This window comes from Larus michahellis, chromosome 7, assembly GCF_964199755.1.
Source record: "Larus michahellis chromosome 7, bLarMic1.1, whole genome shotgun sequence".
NCBI lineage: Eukaryota > Metazoa > Chordata > Aves > Charadriiformes > Laridae > Larus > Larus michahellis.
The window spans coordinates 4293461-4314451 of NC_133902.1; the positions used below are offsets into that span (position 1 = coordinate 4293461).

The 20991-nt window shown below is 49.6% G+C and overlaps 1 protein-coding gene across 1 annotated transcript; it reads right to left on the minus strand.

Moving 5' to 3' along the window:
• Positions 1-1955: 1955 nt before the first annotated feature.
• UNC119 (unc-119 lipid binding chaperone) lies at positions 1956-20482 on the minus strand. Its single transcript, XM_074594681.1, has 5 exons — positions 20263-20482; positions 8423-8536; positions 7155-7257; positions 5192-5364; positions 1956-4168 (listed from the first exon to the last, which is right to left on the minus strand). Exons 1-5 carry the CDS (start codon positions 20405-20407, stop codon positions 4056-4058), a joined length of 648 nt encoding a protein of 215 aa, XP_074450782.1. The 5' UTR covers positions 20408-20482; the 3' UTR covers positions 1956-4055.
• Between the last annotated feature and the right edge of the window lie 509 nt (positions 20483-20991).

Sequence of the window (20991 nt, forward strand, 5' to 3'; positions counted from 1 at the left end):
TGATATGTTAATTTTAATAATAAATTATTCTCTTTCTGCCACTAAAGGCTGCGAATTCTTAGGCCGCGCAGCCTGGCAGTTAACCCCAATTTCTTTACTGCTGCTTTTCTTTAAAGAACCTGAAGTTTAAAGGAATCCGAGCCTGAGAAAGTGAAAGAATGGGCTGAGTTATAATTTCCTTGTCTCTCAGAGAAGCGATGTCCCTATTAGCGCTCACAGGGCCTTAGTTTCTTTTTCCAAGATTAATTCACCCTGTAAAGTACACGTATAACCCTGTCTTATGACGGCAAACAGCTAGTCATTATTAGCAGATAATATCTTGGTTAGCTTTTAGATGTTTTCTTTCACTTTCAGAAAGGCAGATCGCGACTTTCCAGACTGGCTCATTAAAGCAGAGCTGTAGTGCTAATTGAAATAATTTGTTTTAACATGAGACCAAAGAACAAAATACAGGGATTATTTTTCCAGCGCCAGTATTTGAGGATTTCGTAGATGAACTTCCAAAGAAAACCCAGTAAAGATTAATCTTAAAATACAAAATAATAACTAGTCAAAAAGGAGACAAACAAATTCTTCTGCGAACAATACTGCTCACGTTTGACTTTCAACTGCTGTGTAATCAGAATCGCCTGCCAATTTAGGGGGGGGAAAAACATGACTTTCATTTTACAACTGACCCGGGAGCCCTCAGCTCCCTTTCAGGTGAAGGCTGAAGTTGTTCGGTGCTGTACAAAGCGTGGCCTTTTCACATTCAGTTTTCCACATAGTTTTAACACAAAAAAAAAAAAAAAAAAAAAAAGAGGCTGGAAGTGGCATTAGAACAGCAACTGTACCGCAAAAGTTTTGGAAGAAACAGTTTTTTGGTTTATGTGCACCAGTATGAAGTCTCGTGTCAACGCTACGCATGATACCGGTGCAAGAACAGGGAGAAAAGGAGCCGAACTTCTCCCTCGGGCGGCGATTCCCAGGCGGTCGTAAACATCGTGGATGTAGATGACCCTCAGGAAAGGCTAACAAAGTGTTTCCAAGTGAAAGAGCGAATTAACAGCCTTAACTGGGATACGGGGAGGGGGGAAAAAGCACCTTCGTTACACTCCCCACAGAAAGTTGGGGGGTTTTTTTGCCTTGGGTTAAGAATTAGAACTCGTTATTTGTGGCCAAATGCGGGGACTTCAAAAAAAAAAAAAAAAAAAAAAAAAGTAAAAATTCCTCAAACTGAAAAGCTAAAGCTAAAATATCTTGATATTGATTTCATTGGAAACGTCCGGTTTTTCTTTCTTCAGAAGTATTTAAAGTACAGGAATACTTTGAAGTATTCCTGTGAAGTATTTGAGGTATTCCTAATAACAGAAGACGACAAATTCACCCAATAAACTGTCTCCTGTATGATTCACGCCAAGTTTTCTGGTAGCCCGAAGTGATTACCCACAGAATCTGAACGGTCAGGGCAGTTAGCAGAATTCAGGTCGGCGGGGGATAGTTCACCCTCTTATGCCTAACCTCAAAACTACCACGAAATGCAGAGCGTCAGAAAGCCCACTCGCCGACACGCCACACCGTTGGGAAACAAGGTCACTTTCTCAAGGTTCTCTTTCAACGGGGCATCTCTACCACTCGATTTGAGTGGATTACAGCCATCCTTTTATGGAAACGCTTTCGGTTTTTGACTATTTGAGCTCAGCGGTCAATGATGTGATAAACGGAGAGGAAACTCAGTCCCACAACCCAAGATGGACAAAAGTCTGGACCAAAGTACAGCCGCTTCCACCAAAATATACCCCAATGCGTATTTTTGTTTGAAATGTATGACTGGCAATCCTGGCAAAACCATGGCTAGAATTCTTTTAAAAAAAAATCTTACGCACAGAAGTGATTATTATGAACAGCAGGTGAGAGTTGAAAGATACCCCCCAAAAAAACCCCGTAACGGGTGCTAGTTATAAACACACACCCTCTGTCTTCAAATCAGTGTATTTTCTCCTTCAAGAGTTGCAATAAAAGTCATAAATACTTAAACTTGCAAAATGCCATTGGAGATACACTTTAACTGCCCTGATGCAAAAACAAGAAAAAAAAAAAGAAAAAAAAAAGAAGAGGGGAAAGGCCAGACCTAGACTTTTTGAAACTATTTCCACCTTTAGTAATTATCGTGCTATAAAACTTCGTGATCAGTAGCTCAAAGCATTGTACAAATAACGAGGAAGTTCTTTGTAACTCTCAAGCAGATTAAGTCAGCCATAGGCTAATTGTATGATTTAATGCGCTAGAGACAAAAAACAGCGATAAATACAAGTCTCGTTGTGATAATAATTACTACAAGATACTAGTTGTGTAAAATCAGTGAACTTTAGGTACTTCCTTAGCTATCAATCTTCATCAAAAAACTCCTGTGCTGTAACCTAAACTCACTGCGTCTTCCTTAGAAAACCGAATCCTCTTTCAGCAGTAAAGCAAGCCAAGCCAAATACAAATGGTAACACATTTAATAGTGATCACAAGCCCCAATAAAAGCACAAAACCCTCCCTGTTCTTAGGCAGATGGCTACGTTTCGAACCATTCGTAGGTCTGTTTGACTTCGGCTGCGACTAGAAAGATGTTAATCACGCCGGGACGTGGGATTTTATAAAAATTATTACAACCACACCTATCTGAGGCTAACATAGAATGTTCCACTTAAACTCACAGAATTAGACATGGAGACATCGAGTATTTATAGAAATATCTACAAACCACAACTGCCTTTTATTTCTTTTAAAGTATCAGCGAACTGACCTTTAGAGTAAGGGTTTCATGACAACAGGCCGCCCCCTCTCAGGCTTTGTTTTGCACACACTAGTTTTTGCTCTTTTGGTCTTGCTGCTTCTTTGCCCGTCTACCTTTCTAAGCAGCACATGCCGAGAAACGCGGGCAAAATTGGTCTTAAGCTTCTTACAGGGTCTGAAGAGAGAGCTTTTGCTAAATTTTTGCTGCGCCTTCAAGTCCCGCCGCCTTAACTAGACTTACTCTTCCACCTGTATCAACACCCGACGCGAAACGCTTCTGACAAAGGGAAAACGCTGTCATTAACGAGTCCTCAAATTCAGATACAAATGGAAAACTGGAAATTCCACGCTCTCCAACTGGCCTAGACAAACGAAAGCGTTGCTCTAACATGCGCTGCTGAAGCCCTTATCTCAGTACTAGGCAGAGATGAAAGAAAATAGCCATGGAAAACATATAGCATGAATATGCTGAATGTTAGCTACATAAAAGTATTAAATAAAGCTAAAATCCTTCCATTTTTCCTGATTACTCTGCAATCAGTTTGCAAAACCCGAAATTAATGGAAAAGGTTTATAGAGGCTCATAGACCCTCGATGCTGTTTTGCCTTCATGTGAAATGTAAAAGGACGGTACCCAATTAAAAACAGCTCAGTCACAGAATTACTGTCCTCATTGCGAGTTTCAGTGTTTCCAAGATTAAACAGAGCGTTACATAGAAGGAACGAAACTAAAGGACGAGATACTTCTTTAGACAACTAATCTAAAGATGAAACTTGCTTTTGTAAATTGTTATGCTCGACATTTTCAACCGGATGTACAGGTTAAATTGGCCATGCCTTTGAAGCATCCGCAAAGAGAAACGAATAAACAAAAACTCCGCATTTGCATCCAATCCGCTCCTGTGGTTTCTCAGATTACATTCTTTGAGAAAGCAATCGCGTCCTAAGAGATACTTGAGGGCAAGTGCACGAATCCGCAGAATTAGGGCAAAATCTCCCAAGGTCCCACAAGGCCATTTTCAAAGCAGACAAAGAACTTCGGGAAGTGGCATCCAAAGACCGTTCACCATTGTAGAACCTCTTAAAGTTCTGAAGAACTGGGTCTGCTTCAAAGCTCGAGAAGAGAGGAGACTGGCAAATTTAGTCATGAAACTCCTACTGTGGCAAAGAGTCCTTGGTTTGTGGATCCTTGTCCAGTTGACGCTGGAGGCAACTGAACCGAAGGTGTTGGTATCCCTGACGACTTCGATGGGAAGGGGAAGGCCAGCGCAGGTGGGCTGTCCAGCCTGCGCTCAAGGTCCTCCACTGTACGAATAATCTGCCTTGTTGTGCATCACCAGCTTGTTGTCTACAAAGTAGAAACTGTCCGACTGTGTCTCATACGGATGAAGGATCATCTCTCGAACTGCAAAAAAAGGAAAAAAAAAAAAAATTAATTGTATTATGCAGAAACCCTACACTGCGATGCTCTGCACTGGGTTGCAGTTACGTTTAATAGTATCGCTCAGACGGCAGCGAACTCTCAAGTAAGAAACCAAAACCACTCCACTGGGTGCCAAAACCAGGCACCCAAACCATTCATTGACAGCATCTTTTAAAGAACTCCAACAAAATCCAAATATGTTAAGACACCATACAAAATATAAGTGTCCTACCTAACCTCAAGAAAATATACCACTAGAGTTTGGGGCCTTTGTTTTGTTTTGTTTAAAAAAAAGGTGATAAACCAGCAAACTCCAAAGAAAATTGGAAAGCCAAAGAGCCAAGACCAGGTTGGATGGGTCTAGTGGGAGGTGTCCCTGCCCAGGGCAGGGGGGTGGAACTAGATGGTCTTTAAGGTCCCTTCCAACCCGAACAATTCTCTGATTCTATGAAATTTGTTGTGGTGTGACAGTAAGTAAGAGGCAGCGCATCACTGTATTTTCCAGAGACTGTAATATTAGCGCCGACATACATGATTAGGGGTTGTAAAGAACATAATATCGCACAGATTTAGTACTCCTGCTATTGTATCTTGGGAGAGAGGAGGGAAAATAAAAGTTATGTTCATATTAAAACTAAAACCTCCCAAGCCATCAAGACAGCACATCAAACAGAACGTAACGTTTAAGTCATCCATTTATTGGATGTCTTTTTAATCCTAGTTTTTGGGTTGGTTTATGACACGATTATCTTTTTTCCCCCTGACACCGACCTTCCCTCGTATGAATTTTTAAAAAAAAAAAAAAAAAAAAAGGGGGCAATCGTCTGGTGAGTGACAAGATACATGCTACTAGAAACCAAAGTCTGTATTAACACCGATGTAAAACTACCTGGAAGTATTGTACCCAGCCCACTTGCGACAGACAGCTCTTAAGAAAGGGCTTCTTCAAAACACCTTAGATTAAACCTCACGGTGTGATAACCCAGTAATTAAAAGGGCGCTTACTGAGATCCTCAGAGAGCTGGGGGAATTCATAGATGTGCTCACAAGTATTTTTGCTGCTGGGGATGCAGAACCCAAATTCAAAATCAAAACTCTTGAGCAATTGATCGCGGAAGTAGTGCCTCTCAATCATGCGGAAGTTATTAATGGGTTTGTCCCCTACGGTGAATTCCACCCTGAAAAAGAAGGACAAGATTGAAGTGAGCTTTCTTCCTCACGTAAGATTTTTCAACCGTTCCTGAAAGGTGGAAGAGAGCTCCTCTAAAAAAAGCCCAAAATGTAAAGCAAGGATACTAACCAAATTATCGTCCCCTCTTTTCCTACAGGGACACAACGTAGCATTATTAACCAGAGATTATACTATATTTTGATTCTTTTTACTCAAAAAGAAAAAAAAACAGAAGGACACGCAAGACAATTTTACAATCTTAAACTCATCTTCAGTGAAGAAAAGATCCCTCCAACTATCCTGGATAGACACTTCCCTAGACGTTCCTTATTGCATTGGGTTTTTATACGAGTTATTTTAATCCTCCTGCTGAGTACCAAAAAAAAAGCCAGATCTACAGAAGAAGGTCTTTCTTCTACTCCTGACTTGTAAGTGGTAAAGGGGCACAACTTTGAGCAGCGCTATACTCAAGTTTCTCTTACCAAGAAGCGTGGCCTCTTGGGAGAAAGGTGGGTGTGAGTTACACGGGATACGCTGCGAATAAGCCAGGAAGACGCTGTTACTAGTTTGGCACAAATCAAAAGCTGCGCATTCACCATTTTAACCAGACGGCGGCCAAAGAGATGCTAATTGAGAGGTAACTTCAATTTTTCTCCCAAAGCAAAACCTAAATGGTGCACGTAAGATCAGCAGGAAGTGGGAATGTGCAACCTCGCTCTAAATATATTCTCGACAGCAAAGTTTAATTCTTTTGCATCATAACCAAATACTGAATTGCAATCAAGCTCTCAAAGCCACTTGTTTGTTTGTTTGTTTGTTTGTTTGAAGCAAGGCTACTGTACATCAGTTCCTGTGAAATACACGTTTGCTGCTGAAGGGATCCATCAAACGGCACTCCAACGCCCATCCAAACTAATGATTTATACACACGTGAAACAAAGGTTTGTGCTGGAAACGGTAACTGACACTCGATTATAGTATTATGGGCTTAATGACAGAATAGCAACGGGCATAAAGCTCTCGATTGGGGGAAAAAAAAAAAAGATAACACAGGACCTGCCACACTGTGGCCCAACATCCTTCTAAAACCTCCAGTAAAGACACAGCAGCCCATCAGCCGGCGCTTTGGAGGGCCAGAAAATTGCATCTCCAACTGCAGATCAATGTGCCGTCAGTAGTAAGTCAGTAGTAACAGTGAGTTAGTAGAAAATACTACTAACTTTTACCAAAGACACAATACACCTGTATCACAGGAGCAATCACTTGGGCCTAAAGCTTTACAGAAAGATACTTCAGGTGTCACGGTTTGGTGTGGTTCAGGGATGGACGCGCGCGGTGCTGCCAGACACGTCAAAGATCATTCTGGCACGTAAAGCATCAAACGTGACTTCACCATTCCGCACGCATCCATGGGTTAATGGTTTTGGTTTTTTTTTTTTGGGGGGGGGGGGGAATGCAATGTGGAAGGATGCAGAAACACCTTGCGAAGCTGGCAGAGCCTCTGACAAACGAACAATAGTGTGCAGAATAGAGCTGGAATACCTGGGTGGTCTGTCCATATTGTTTTGCCCCTTTTAGCATTAATCTCTTCAACGCCATGCCTATTCCTGAGGTACATAAACAAACTAAAGGGGTGGAGAAAGGAAAGCGTCCAGCAAAGATGTTTGAAGATCCATAAAATAACAAAAGAATCCCATTAAATCACCTTCCTGACAGGATCAACAAGCAAGACCCACTTTTTCTAAGATTTCAGTCGTTTCCTGCACTAGAAAAAGGAGCCCGGGAGCCATTACTTACGTGGCTCCCACTTGCCGAAGTCTAAGAAAAGCCGGGGTAAACTGATAGCGTACAAACCGTCCAGCGTTGGGGTCGATGTCCTTCTTGTCATTGTGCTCACGTTCTGGAAAAACGCAAAGCAAAGCCCCGTCACAGTCGTCTGAGAAACAGAAACCCAGTGAAAATACTTGCGGACATACATTACGGAGTCATGTAAGCCGGGAAACTATTCTGAGAAAGCCTGATGATGTGCTCACCTTCGTCCTGTCCTCTCCAAGGCATCCGCTGCTGGCCACTCAGAGTGTTGCAGGAGGGCCCTGTGGTTTAATGCTCTTCGTATAGAATCATGGAATGGTTTGGGTTGGAAGGGACCTTGAAGCCCACCCCGTGCCACCCCCTGCCCTGGGCAGGGACACCTCCCACCAGCCCAGGTTGCTCCAAGCCCCGTCCAACCTGGCCTTGAACCCCTCCAGGGCTGGGGCAGCCACAGCTTCTCTGGGCAACCTGGGCCCACCGCCCTCAGATTAAAGAATTTCTTCCTGAGATCTCATCTCAATCTCCCTTCTTTCAGTTTAAAACTGTTACCCCTCGTCCTGCCTTCTGAAGTGACTTACTGCTCCCACCCGCGTTTCAGCATGGCGGCGTGATGCCGAACAAGCCGTTTCACCTGAGCTTTGCTACCTCTGGGCTACAGAAAACTCCCTCCCCCCTGCAGGGAGATGGGGAAGATTGAAAAGAGTGCTTGATCGGGAAAAGAACAGTCGCCCTGGGTTTTTATTACCACTGGCAACAGGTAACACCTTGGTGGTTAGAAGTAACACCTAAAAATTATGAAAAGAAAAAAACCCACGGATTTTCAGTTTGCCTAATTTGCACGATTGACAAAGTTTCTCCCTTTTGGAAATACCGTTTTCCTGACTCCTGAGTGAACGATGTTAGACTCAGAGTTAAACTGTGTGCAGGGGGACTCTAGCTGATGAACAGCCAGGAAAGGAACACACAAGTGACCTCCTCCTCCTCCTCCTCTGCTTCTGTTTACGACACCCATCTGTCCTTTCTCATCACAGATGGCAATCGCAAGACACAGCAGCAGCGAGTTCTGTTCACTGTGTCGGTACAGGGGGACACCTGAATAGTATTTTTGCTGCACGCTGGGACCCTGCTCCAGCAGTCGAGAGCGTCTCCTGGTTTTGGGAAATGTATTGAGTAAAAGGAGTGGGAAAAGGCAAAAGGAAGCAGACACTAGCATTTGTTTGCGCCTGAAAACAGCGTTTTGTGTGCGCACTCACCTGAAGCTGCCGGTTTGGTGATTTCAAACAAGACCGTGCCAGATTCCATGTCCCGGATTTTGAACCTGGTGAAGTCTATCTTGTAAACATTTTCCTCTGGAGTGCACAAATAATCTGCAGAGGAAAGCAAATCTAAATGAAGGCTGCCGGGAATTACCAGGTATTACTCTTTGGAGGTCACAACCAGCAGCGAGGGCAGCCCAAAGGCATCTCCGCTACCTACTACTGTTTTGTTTGATCCAAAACGGATGCCGAGGAAGACAGTCCCAGTTGTGAATGCCCACGCCGCCCTGCTCGGACAGGGCAGGGAAAAGCCTTCTCTCCCCCAGCACTGGGTCATCACCTTTTCCCAACCCCGTGCCGGCATCTTCTGCATCCATCGCCCCTCGGGGTATTGAGAATAGTCAGCACCTCCATCAAATCCCAGCCTTTCCAGTGTAAGAGGCTTTGCCTGTTTTAAAAACTGCCCGCTGGGCAGAACGCGAGTGCTAAGCAGCTTTGCGAGCGCTAAGCCTGCACTTAACTGGGACAGGAGTGTCCTCTCCTGTGCCACCTCCCCTGTCTCCAGCCCTCTGCAGACAAAGGGTGGCGTCTCCTCTCCACCGACGCTCGTCCCACGCAAGGACCTCTTTTTTCCTCAGCACTGAAAACGGCGTCGAAGCCTTTCCTTGCATTAAGAAACCAGTCTGGGAACAGAGCCCTTCCCGGCTTCCACCAGAGTCGGTATTTTGGGGAGAAAGTCCTTGTTTCCGTCACCACCCTTGCTGTGCCCTGAGAGAGCTTCCCAGCCTGGGTATCAGCCTCCTCTCTGGGGAAAGGGCAGCAATATTTCATTTTCGCCCCACATAAAAGCGGCTCCAATAATTTACTTTATCCTGACAAATCTAAATAAATGTCGCCGGGTTGCCTTTTGAACAACTGGGCGTCTGCGTGTCGTAGGAGGCTTGTTTTGGAGGTTCTAAGGGGAAAGTAATACTTTAACATTCTAATTCTAAGCCCTTTCTCAGCTACTAATTCCTGGTGTTAGTCTGAGTTAATCACTTATTGCTGCCTGCTTTCCTATTCATAAAATTCAAATAGATCCATCCACCGACGGCTTATCCATTGACTATACGAAAACAAGTTACAGCGTCCTCGGAGATCGGACCTGCCCGTGACAACCCCTACTTCAGCGCAGGTGTAACAAATCGGGGGCCTACACGACGGCTGGGGGCGGGGGGGGGAGCGTGTGTGTACGGTTGATGGGCAGTGGTTGGCACAACCCGCCGATCGGGAGTTACTAAAAGATTGCCGCGGCGCAGTAAGAGAACATCCCAAACGCCGGAGAAATCCCAGACTCCCAGACAGCGCGGCTCCCGCGCTGGGATCCATAATTAAGAGAAATCAGGTCGCTCCGTAGCGAGGGACAAAGGTAGGTGGGGAAGATGATTGCTCCCAGGCGCGGCGGAGCACGAACCCCACACCTAGCACCTCTGCTTTCCTGGAAACCTTTCATTCTTTCTAAGTCTCCTTAACGCGGAGAACTGTGCTCGCTGGTAGAAGGAACAGAGGCGTTAAACGTACTCTCCACACGAGTTTTACCACTCTCCATCGTCACCACCGTGAAGCAAACGCTCAAAGGAATGGGCTTGAAGAGAGAGGACTGTGTTCGAAGCATCTCTGGCATTTGGCAGGGAGGTCTTCCCTTTCCTGCCAACGCAGCACAAAGGAAAACAAAGACCAATACCCACGCCATCGGGAAGAACAAGATAAAAGCTCAACCTTTTTATTACTGTGAGAAAAACGCAAGCTGCTGTTAGACAAAATAGCCCAAGAACTGCACAAAACCTTCTTTTCTGTCTTTAACAGAAACGGGAGAGAAATTTAAATCAAGCCCTTGCCCTAAGCCCCAGCGCTTCACAGTCGGTCCTCAGGTAGACCTCCCGCAATCACACGGTGATTTTTGGTTCTACCACATCAGCCAGCCCCGAATCCTTAACCCGTCCCACAACCTCCCCGCTCCAAAACCAAACCACAAACTGACAGGAGCCGGCTCAGCTCCCCGCGGTCCCAGCTTTGCCCCCCAGGGCCACATTTGAGCCAGCGGCTCTCCACGATGGCAAGGGCTGTACCGGGACGGGCTGGCGGTCGCCTGGGAGCCCAGGACACCTTCCCCAGAGCACGCTGGCAAAGTCTGAAGCCGCATTTGTCTGCGAGTTAATTATTAAGTGTTTTTTCCTCCTGCAGAATTCCTGCCCATCCAGCACCATGGCAACAGCTTTATCCCCCTCCTTGGCAGCAGCGTTGCTGCAGTAACAGTGTCCATGACTCATCTGGAGCAGAGGAGAGCCAAGCAGAGCCACCCAAGGGGAGTAAAACCCGGGGCAGAATCCCCACCGGGCTCCTGCTCATCGACGTTTGCACCCCTCCACTATATTTTCCAACTCTTTTCACAGGGAAAATATTTTTAAACCCTTTTTTTTTTTTAAAACAACAACAACAACAAAAAAATCAATGTGCCAGTATCTAACTGGATGACATCTGGGAAGATTAGCTGCCAGAGTACTGCAGTCAAGCGGGTTTTTTTCCCTTCTCTGGCAGTGCCCAGTCTCCTAGCAGGGGGGAAAAAAAAAAAAAAAGAAGAAAAAAGAAAGAGGGAGAAGAAAAAAAAATAAAAGGAAGGAAAAAAGGAAACAAGGAAACAAGGAAACAAGGAAACAAGGAAACAAGGAAACAAGGAAACAAGGAAAAAGGGAAAAAAGGGAAAAAAGGGAAAAAGGGAAAAAAGGGAAAAGGGAAAAAGGAAAAAAGGAAAAAAGGAAAAAAGGAAAAAAGGAAAAAAGGAAACAAGGAAGCAAGGAAGCAAGGAAGCAAGGAAGCAAGGAAGCAAGGAAACAAGGAAACAAGGAAACAAGGAAACAAGGAAACAAGGAAAAAGAAAAAAAGAAAAAAGGAAAAGGGAAAAAGGGAAAAAGGGAAAAAGGGAAAAAGGGAAAAAGGGAAAAAGGGGAAAAGGGGAAAAGGGGAAAAGGGGAAAAGGGGAAAAGGGGAAAAGGGGAAAAGGGGAAAAGGGGAAAAGGGAAAAGGGAAAAGGGAAAAGGGAAAAAGGAAACAAGGAAACAAGGAAACAAGGAAACAAGGAAACAAGGAAACAAGGAAACAAGGAAACAAGGAAACAAGGAAAAGGGAAAAAGGGAAAAAGGGAAAAAGGGAAAAAGGGAAAAAGGGAAAAAGGGAAAAAAGGGAAAAAAGGGAAAAAAGGGAAAAAAGGGAAAAAAGGGAAAAAAGGGAAAAAAGGGAAAAAGGGAAAAAGGGAAAAGGGAAAAGGGAAAAGGGAAAAGGGAAAAAGGAAAAAAGGAAACAAGGAAAAAAGGAAACAAGGAAACAAGGAAACAAGGAAACAAGGAAACAAGGAAAAAGGAAAAGGGAAAAAGGGAAAAAGGGAAAAAGGGAAAAAAGGGAAAAAAGGGAAAAAAGGGAAAAAGGGAAAAAGGGAAAAAAGGGAAAAAGGGAAAAAAGGGAAAAAGGGAAAAAGGGAAAAAGGGAAAAAGGGAAAAGGGAAAAAGGGAAAAAGGGAAAAGGAAAAAAGGAAAAAAGGAAAAAAGGAAAAAGGAAAAAGTAAGAAAAAAGAAGTGTGTGTGTATATATATAAATATATCTATATATATAATCTATCTATCTCTCGGTCTGTATTAAATTTGCTTGCTGCGATTCCTGTTCAAAAAAAAAATCAATCAAAGTAGCCACGTGCTGGTTTTGCCCCCCATAAATAAGACAAGCCCAGGGCTACCCTGGCAGGTCTGATTGGGAACGAGCTGCTTGCAATTGGCAGATACTTCTGCTGAGCTGAGCACTGTCAAATTTGCTAATCTCATCCCATACATACTTATTTTTAAATTACTGTCGGGCCCAGTTGCCCACACTTCCGTGACGCACTTCAATGTATCATCTGCTTTCATTATCCGAATTCACCGTCACCACAGTTTGGGGAACGGAGGACGCATCCACGGCTATTTTAGTTAGACGTAAGGCAGCTCAAACCTCCGTCGAGTGAAGTGGATCATTACAAGAAAGGGAGTGTTGGACTCTCAGGACAGAACGTCTTCTGGTTTCTTCCACTTCCCCTGAAGCAGGTTGCATTATTTCCCGTCATTAACCAAATAATCACAATAAATCTCTGAACAAGCCCGCAGTTCTGGCCTGGTTCAGGGCTGACAGAGAGCTCCAAACAAGTGATGGAGGGACGGACACATCAGCACCATCTTAGGAAACCCAACGGACTGGCTTTTGTCCTAAGCACCCACATTAAGCAGAGAAAAACAGGTCACGAAAGAGGAGCATTTCCTATTCCTTCCTAAAGCCCCGTGAACTGCCATATCCCAGACGCCCAGACCCAAACTCCTCCTGGAAAGAATTCGCCAACTGGGTTGAAATTGTTCCCAAAGCAAAGAGAAAACTCCTGCAACTGGCCCAAGCCTGGCATTAGCAGCTGCTTCTCGCGCATCACTCTTCCTGCCGGAGCCTCCGCAGCTTCCTTCCCATAATCTCCGTACCATGCCCAAAGATCCGCAGCTCCCCCCTGCTAGAGATATTTCCTACCTTAAGACCTACCATGGGGCTGAAGAGCCTGGAAGCACAACTAGCAACCCTGGGGTGGTCTCGGGAAGCAGCAGAGGCGGTGGGCTTCCCGAGCCAGATAATGGATTCCTCAATTAATTCTCCTGTTCCCTTTGGGTGATTTTGTTTTCCCTGGTGAGGGGTCTGGAGCAGGAGTCTTGTGAGGAGCGGCTGAGGGAGCTGGGGGTGTTCAGCCCGGAGAAGAGGAGGCTGAGGGGAGACCTTCTCGCTCCTACAGCTCCCTGAAAGGAGGGGGTAGCCGGGAGGAGTCAGGCTCTTCTCCCAGGGAACAGGCGATGGGACAAGAAGAAACAGCCTCAAGTTGCACCAGGGGAGGTTTAGGATGGCTATTAGGACACATTTTTACACTGAAAGGGTTATTAAGCATTGGAACAGGCTGCCCAGGGAAGCGGTTGAGGCACCATCCCTGGAGGGATTTAGAAGACGGGTAGACGTAGTGCTTAGAGATGTGGGTTAGCGATGGTTTTTGTCAGTGTTAGGTTGATGGTTGGACTCGATGACCTGAAAGATCCCTTCCAACCTGGCCAATTCTGTGATTCTATGAAAAAGCGCTTCCACAAAAAAAAAAAAAAAAAAAAAAACACCAACCCCAAACAGTAATCTGTAGATCTGTAGCAAGGCATTCGTTAAGAGGTCTCCAGCTTTGTTATCAGAAACCGTGGATGCTCATTCCCTGTTTACAGTTCTGAGGTGGAACCTCTGCTGTCCAGTCCAGGGAAGAGCCGGTTTCTCAGCCAGGAAACCTTCCTCCCCTCCCAACAACCACCGAGATGATTGCAAAAGAAACCGGCAAAACCGCCCAGACAATGACAGCGGGCACTGCCTATTCTCCGGTGAGCTGTGAACCCCGGTGCGTATTTCCAGCCGTGTACTTTAGCAAGCGGGTGTCAGCGAGGAGCACAAAAGGTGAGGGATAACACAACGCTAGGTAACGCGAGAAGAAAGCTAACGAAGCGACTTTCTCCTCCTGCCCTCTCCCTGTTACTTCGGTTATCCAATGGATGAGATTATGTGTTTGATCCTCCTCAGAGAAAGCTAAAAACTGATGACGTATTTTCAGATTTTCCTTTGCAACCAGCCCACCCGTCCCCTTTTGTCAAGAGGAGTTCATCAAGGGGGTTAGCGCTCCTCGTCGCGCCGCTTTCAGGATCCCTTCTCAGTCCCTGCCACCAGGAGAACGCACGTGTCCCCTCTCACGGACGCGACGGCTACTTCTGCCGTGCCCATCAGAGCCTCTGAGCTCAGATCGGGCAGCTCTTATTTTAGGGCTTTAACAGCCCACAAAGGAAAGTAGAGGGCACCCGGGGTAAGAAAGGACTGACAAATCTGGTCGTGAAAACGGGCATAAATCAGGAGGATGCTGTACAAGAAGGGTGACGCATCAGCAGTGACTTGTAACAGGGACGTCTCGCCCCAGCACAGGCAATAACATGAATTTGGGGGATGAGAGGGCTCCTGTAGCGACGCGGGCCTATTTCCTAACATTTATTAGCCAACAAGGTCAGGAGCTATTTCTGAAGGCTACTCCCAAGACATAAAGCAGGTATCAAGCAAAGACAACCGCCGAGGGATCGCCGGGAGCTGGAGATTAGGAGATTATCAGATTGAAGAGTCTCAAGAGGAAGCGAACGGAAAATAGCACGGGGCCCGGCGGGGACGCGGAGCGGTGACGCAGGACAGAGTGCAGGACCTGGAGGGGAAGGCAGGGCAAGCTCCGAGCCGTGTCGGCACGCCTGCTTAGACAACCGGAGTTCAATTAAATTAAAAAAAAAAGCAAAAAGCAAAAAAAAAAGCAAAAAGCAAAAAAAAAAGCAAAAAGAAAAAAAAAAAGGCAAAAAGAAAAAAAAAAGCAAAAAGAAAAAAAAAAAGCAAAAAGAAAAAAAAAAAGCAAAACTTAAACCGTTTTCTCTGCCCTCTGCCTCAGCAGTTCACCTTCCGTAAAGAGAAGGGCAAGATAAACCGGGCAGGATCCCCTCCGTCTCTAAAGCCGGGGGTGTCGGGGGAGCGAAGAGAAATGGGGAGGGAGACCCCTGCAGCCCCCCCCCCCAGCCCCGGCCTGGCTCAGGAATTAGGCTGCTGGGAATGCGCCAGAGGGGAAAAAAAAAAAAAAAATCCTGCTCCAGGAGAATCCCACGGGAGTTTTTTTCCTGCAGCAGCACATTTCCTGACCGATGCCAGGCATAAAGCAGAGGGGGGCATGCCAGCAGGCTCTGAGCCGGGGCATTTACAAAGATCCCCCATTGCTCATGAGATGTACCCACCTGGCAGCACGCCTTTTTTTGGGCAGCCTGCTCACCTCTTTTTTTTTTTTTTTTTTTTTTAATTTTTTTTTTCACCTAGAGCTTTCCGTGCTCCACCCTCCCACAAATTAATTTGATCACAGCCCTCCAAACCCTGTTAGGGAAGGACGGAGCTGCTCTCCCCCCACCCCCGTGGCCTCCAAACGCTCTTTCCTGCCCCCTTGTTGGCGCTGATCGCACTCGACGTCTGAAACCACGTGCATGACATTAATGAAATCCACTCGCTTCGCACTTAGACGGGGCTAAGCCCAGGCTGATTCCCCCCAGCTTTCCTCTAACCTTCCCCATTTCCACCAAGGATGGCCCAAACCCACAACACGGGAGAAGGAACCGGCTCAGACACCAGCCCGGCGCCCCGTTGCTACGCACGCGCCGTGTGTGCTGCCCCTGGAAATCTTCGCAGGCCATATTGCACTGCGAGACTACCAAAAAAATCCCCCTTCGTCTACACAACACGTTATCACAAAGCCTTGAAAAGGCTGATAACGCGTGTGGGGACGGCGAGGAAAGGGGTCGCGGCGAGAGCAGCTCTGGGACATCGCTCCGCCCCAAGAAACCAGCATATCAAAACGCTTTTATACATATCACAGCCCCGGACAACTCGGAACAGCGATTCATTAACCTCCTCGCAAACACCCCCTGCTAATCAGAGCTCCTAATACGATAAATTTTCCCAATTAATTGGGGAAGGAAAGAAAAAGTCACGGTCCGGGAGCAGCTCCGAAGATTGATTTGCGCACGGCAGCTTCCCCTCAATGCTACGGGGAAACGGGTAGGAAAGTCACCCAGGAAGGGTCTGCCCTGAGCGACCCCTCGGGGCAGCCCTCTGCCAAGCCGGCCTTGAGCTAAAGCTGCTAAGAGACGTCTCAGAGAAATCCGAAACGACAGCTCGGGGAAGAGATTAGTTTCAGCGACGATTAAGTGCGCGTTCCTTATTTTTAGGTTTGGTTTTGTAATTGTCTCCAACTATGTAATCAATGCTTTAACCCTTTGGTTCGCTAAAAATCAAACTAAGCTTTAGACTAAAGCTTTAATCTGCCGACAAACTGTACAGGTGCCCCAAGCCACGATAAGCAGGGTGGTCTCAGAGGCTGAAGCTCACCTCGTTACGTACCTCATTACGTTTGAAGCCTGGCGCTATCGCACCCTGGCACAAGGGGACGGCATTATGGGGGCTGGAATATCATCTTTCTGGTGGCCACCGACGCCTCTAATCCCAAAGATGGAGGAAGAAATTAAAGTTCTGCTTGAATTACCCTTGCCCTGCAGCTAACGTGGGAGTAGCACAGCGTGACCCAGCAAAGCTGCGAGATGCAGCACGGTGACAGACACGAGGGACAGTCCCTCGGGGACGACGCGTCCCAGCTCCTCAGCTGGCTCCAGGAGGCAGGACACGGCATCCACAGGCACCGACATCCCAATGACTGCAGCCTCCTCTGATCCTCTGGCTGCCTCGGTAATTAATTGCAATTTGAACTGAGCTCTGCCCCCTACTACGTGATTAGCTCCTTTGCTAATCACATAGTAAGGTTTTTTTTCCTCTTTTTGTAACCGCAGTTGTGTGAGCAAGTAACAAATCTTGCTAACTGCACAGGAAACGGTTCATCCCCCTTACGCTTAATCCGGCTGGAGCAGGGCCAGCGCCAGCCCAGCCAAAATACCCAGATATTCCGGGGCAGCACCTCGGATCTGTCAGGCTGGACCTTAGCGTGCCCGGAAACGTTACGGCCCTGGATCCGCTGAAGAATTTAACATTGAGAGGACGCGGCATATGCAAGACGGTTTGCAAACCCACCCCCACCCCCCCACCACCACCTTTAAGCTTATTAGAAGCCCATTAAGAGCAGAGCCCAGCTGGCCCTGCCGGCTGGGTACGGAGGGGGTTCTCTGGGTTAGCAGTAAGCGCGTTTGCCACCGAGCCGCATCCTGTGCCTCCACCCTCCCAGCCCGAGACATTTAACCTTCCGTCACTTATCAGCTGTACCTACGGGAAGAGGAAACCCCCGCTGTGCTTTCTGCTGCAAAAACAAGCGTTTCCCCTAGACCCAAATCATAGAAGCGTAGAATCACAGAATGCCAGAGCGGGGCTAAAAGCCTGCCCGTGGGCTGTCTGGGCAACGGGTACCAACCAGGAGCATCAGTTTGGCTCCAGAGAGACCCGGCTCCTCCAGGGCTGGAGGGCGAGAAGATGTGCCCAGGAAGCATGGAGGAGCTCCGCAGCAGGCAGAGCGAGCAGGAGACGGCCAAGCCTGGCTCTAAAAAGAGCAGCTGCAAGATCAGGACAGCTCGGGCACGTGCAGGGGTGGAAGGACCCTCCTGGGTATGAGCACGGTGCCCTGCTGCCATGCCAGGGAGTCCCTTTTGTAACTGCATCCATGCCGTACCCCGTACAGCGGCTGGGATTCACAAGCTGGAAGGCCATTGAGAAACACACGGGCTGCTCGTGGTGTAAACATTTCTAAACCACACGTTCCTGCAGCACCAAGCCCGCCTCTAACGTGGTTTACCCTGGGCTTTGTTTGCTGAAGCAATGCGAAAACGTGGCCGGACCACGCCGGGTCCGTGAGCAGCACGCAGCTTACCCGCAGTCCCTCGACAGCACCAGCCACCATCTTGCTGGCCCATGAGTTTGTACGGAGATGAATTATACCCCATCTGGAACCACGAGGGATGTCCAAGGCACCAGGACGTTTCTGCTACAACCCCACCAACCAACTCCCGCTTCACCTTCAAACTGTCTGGAGGGCCACAGCTTTAGGCATCACAACGAGAATCGCTGAAATAGGGCGTCGCGTCTGCCCCAGCTCAGCACCTCCAAGGGAGAGGCTGGGGCTGGGGTAACCATGAACGTCTCTCCCATAGCCTGGTCCTTCCCGCTCCCTGCGGCACCCTCCGCTCGGAGCAGAAGGCTGAAACGGTTTCCCGTTGGTATTTTTGGCAACCTGCTTTTAAGAGCTGGCTGTGACACGTGGAAATGAGAAAAGGCCGCAGAATGCCCCAAATGACCATTACATGTTAAGGATCGGGACAATATTCGCGTACCTTTGCTGCTGTGTTAAACCCACCAGGTGGAAAACTGAGCTTGAGAAGGGGTGCTGCGAAATATTGCTAGATAGTAAAACAAGATATTCTCACTGTGGAGGTATCGTATACCTGTATCCCCAAGCACATACTGAGGATTTTAGGTGCAGAGAGCATTTGCTGGCCCCTGAGTACCCACTAGGACAGACAAACACTTCCCATGGGAAGGCATTACCCGGGGCTCACTGCAATGCCTGGCGTGACCCATCCGCACCCCCTGCACTACCCCTTGTACCAGCAAATCCCATAGCAGGAGAGGAACAAACCACTTCCACACATTTCACGTCTTCCCTGTGCTCCAGAGCGTGCTGCCCCATGGTTGGGAGAGACAGGCGACTACCAGCTCCTGGCTCTGAAGCCAGGGTGACCAGCCCAGCCTTCCCTGTGCCCTGGGCAGGCCGGTGTTTAGCAAGAGAGATGGTCAGAGAGATGCCACGTGAGGTCTGCACGCCCCAGGAGCGAGGGTGCATGGTGGCCATGAGCCTGCAGCCCCTCCAGCCAGCACCGCCGAAGGCAGGGACACGCGGGCTGCTGTAAAGCGAGGCCGCAAAGCGCTGAACGGGGCCGTCGCTTGGATTCTCCGTCGAACCGCTGGTCCTCCGAGCACGCCGGGCAGCACCCTTCAGCGCCTGCCGCGCAGCTCTTCCTGCTACAGGCAGAGGATTTCTGGGCCTGGGCAGTGAATCACACCGCTGCAGCCCATCGGAGTGTCTCAGCTCGGAGAAGGGGACCCAAGGACCCCCCCAGCATCTGCAGCCCCTCCTTCGGTGGAGCCTCCTGAGGGCAAACACCAAGCGCCAGCAGGGTTTTCCTCCTGCCCTGCTCCCCACAGGCAGCCCCACGGGCCTGCACGCCCCGACGCTGGCAGCCGCAGCCTTTCTTCTCCTCCGGGGCTCGTCACGCCGCACAGCCCTGGCCTGCCACACGAAACCTGCTCTAACGCCACATCGCAGGGCGCTGCGAGGCAACGAGGAGCGTGGCCGGACACCCTGGCCAGCCCCTTCCTCCCTGCCAGCCCCCTCCTCGCAGAGAGGTGACCCAAAGGTCCCCAAAAGGCCTTTCTGGGGGCAGCGGGGGAGGCCACCCCTGCGGCCAGGTTGGCCCGAGGCACATGCCTTCTCCCAGCCCGGCGCGCTGCAACCCCAGCAGGTCCAACGTGGCCACCTGGTCCCAACCGAGCTGCTCTGCCGAGCACAACAAACCCTCCAGCCCGCACGCTCCCGCCGGCCCCGAGGATGCTCTGATGACCAGCAGTGCTATATTGGGGAAGGGGAAACTAGGGGCGGGGGGGGGACGAGGACTGCAGGATGAGTCGATAGCGAAGCCCCCACGCACACCGCAGCCATAGATCCAGCCTGTCCCCCCACCAGCCCCGTCGCTGTGGGCACAGGCTGGGGGCAGAGACACAGGAGGGGGGCGATGGGGAGAGCACCGGGGAGCATCTCACCGCTGACCTTCGACCCTGGGGGGGGGGATGTGTCTACTCCCTGCGCATCCCCAGGGGATGGGGCAGGGGGGGTACATCCCCAGCACGGAGCCTCAGAGCCGGGCATCCCCTGGGGGACGGTCCTTAGGTGGTACCCGGCCCCCGGGGGCGCCGCATCCCCGGGGCGGACCCTCTCCCCCGCGGTACCGCATCCCCACTCCTCATGCCCCGGGGAGGGGGGACCGCCTCCCCTTCCCCCCCCCCCGCCCCCGGCGGTTGTCCCCTTCTCCAGCCCCAAAGGGGACGCGGTCCCCATCACCCTGCACCCCCGGGTCGGCGCTGGACCTCCCCATCCCGCATTCCACACACCCCCCCCGCCCCGCCGCCATCGGAGCAGCCCGGTCCCCGGTACCCACCGCTGGTGACCCGCTGCAGCCCCAGCACGTCGTCGGGCCCGATGAGCGCTTTGCGGCCCAGCTCCTCCTCGGTACGGGCCGCCGCCGCCGCCGTCGCCCCGGCCCCGGCTCCGGCCCCGGCCCCGCCGCTCTTCTTCACCTTCATGGCCCCGCCGCCGCCGCCGCCGCCGGTGTGAGCGGCCCCGGCCCCGCTGCGCGCCGCCGCCGGCCCCGCCGCACCGGGAGGGGCATCGCCGCCCCGCCCGCCCCGCGGCCCGCCCCCCGCCCGGCCCAGCACCGGGGAAGGCTGGGGGGGGTGGTACAGCTTCCCCCGACCTTGGCTGCTCCAGCATCCCCATCATGGGGGGCTGAGCCCAGGGGTGTCCCCAGGAGCCCCCCCAGAACCGCAGGGGTTGTGGGGACAGACCCTGGGGGTATCCCCAGGAGCCCCCCCGCGACAGAACCAAAGGGGGTGTGGGGGTCACTATAGCTGCCCCTGAAAGCACCGGGGTAGGGTCCCCATAACTGCCCCCCCCAAAGGCATCAGGGAGGGGGGGCGACACCTATAATGGGATCAGGGGTCCCCATAACTCACCACCCCCCCAAGAACCTCAGGCTAATACACTGAATGGATGAGCTGGACCCCATTAAGGTGGAACCGCCCCCCCAAGAGACTCTGCCCCACTACCCACCAATAAGAGACGGAGCCCCTTAAGCCCCCCCGCAGCCAAATACCATAAATTGTGTTAA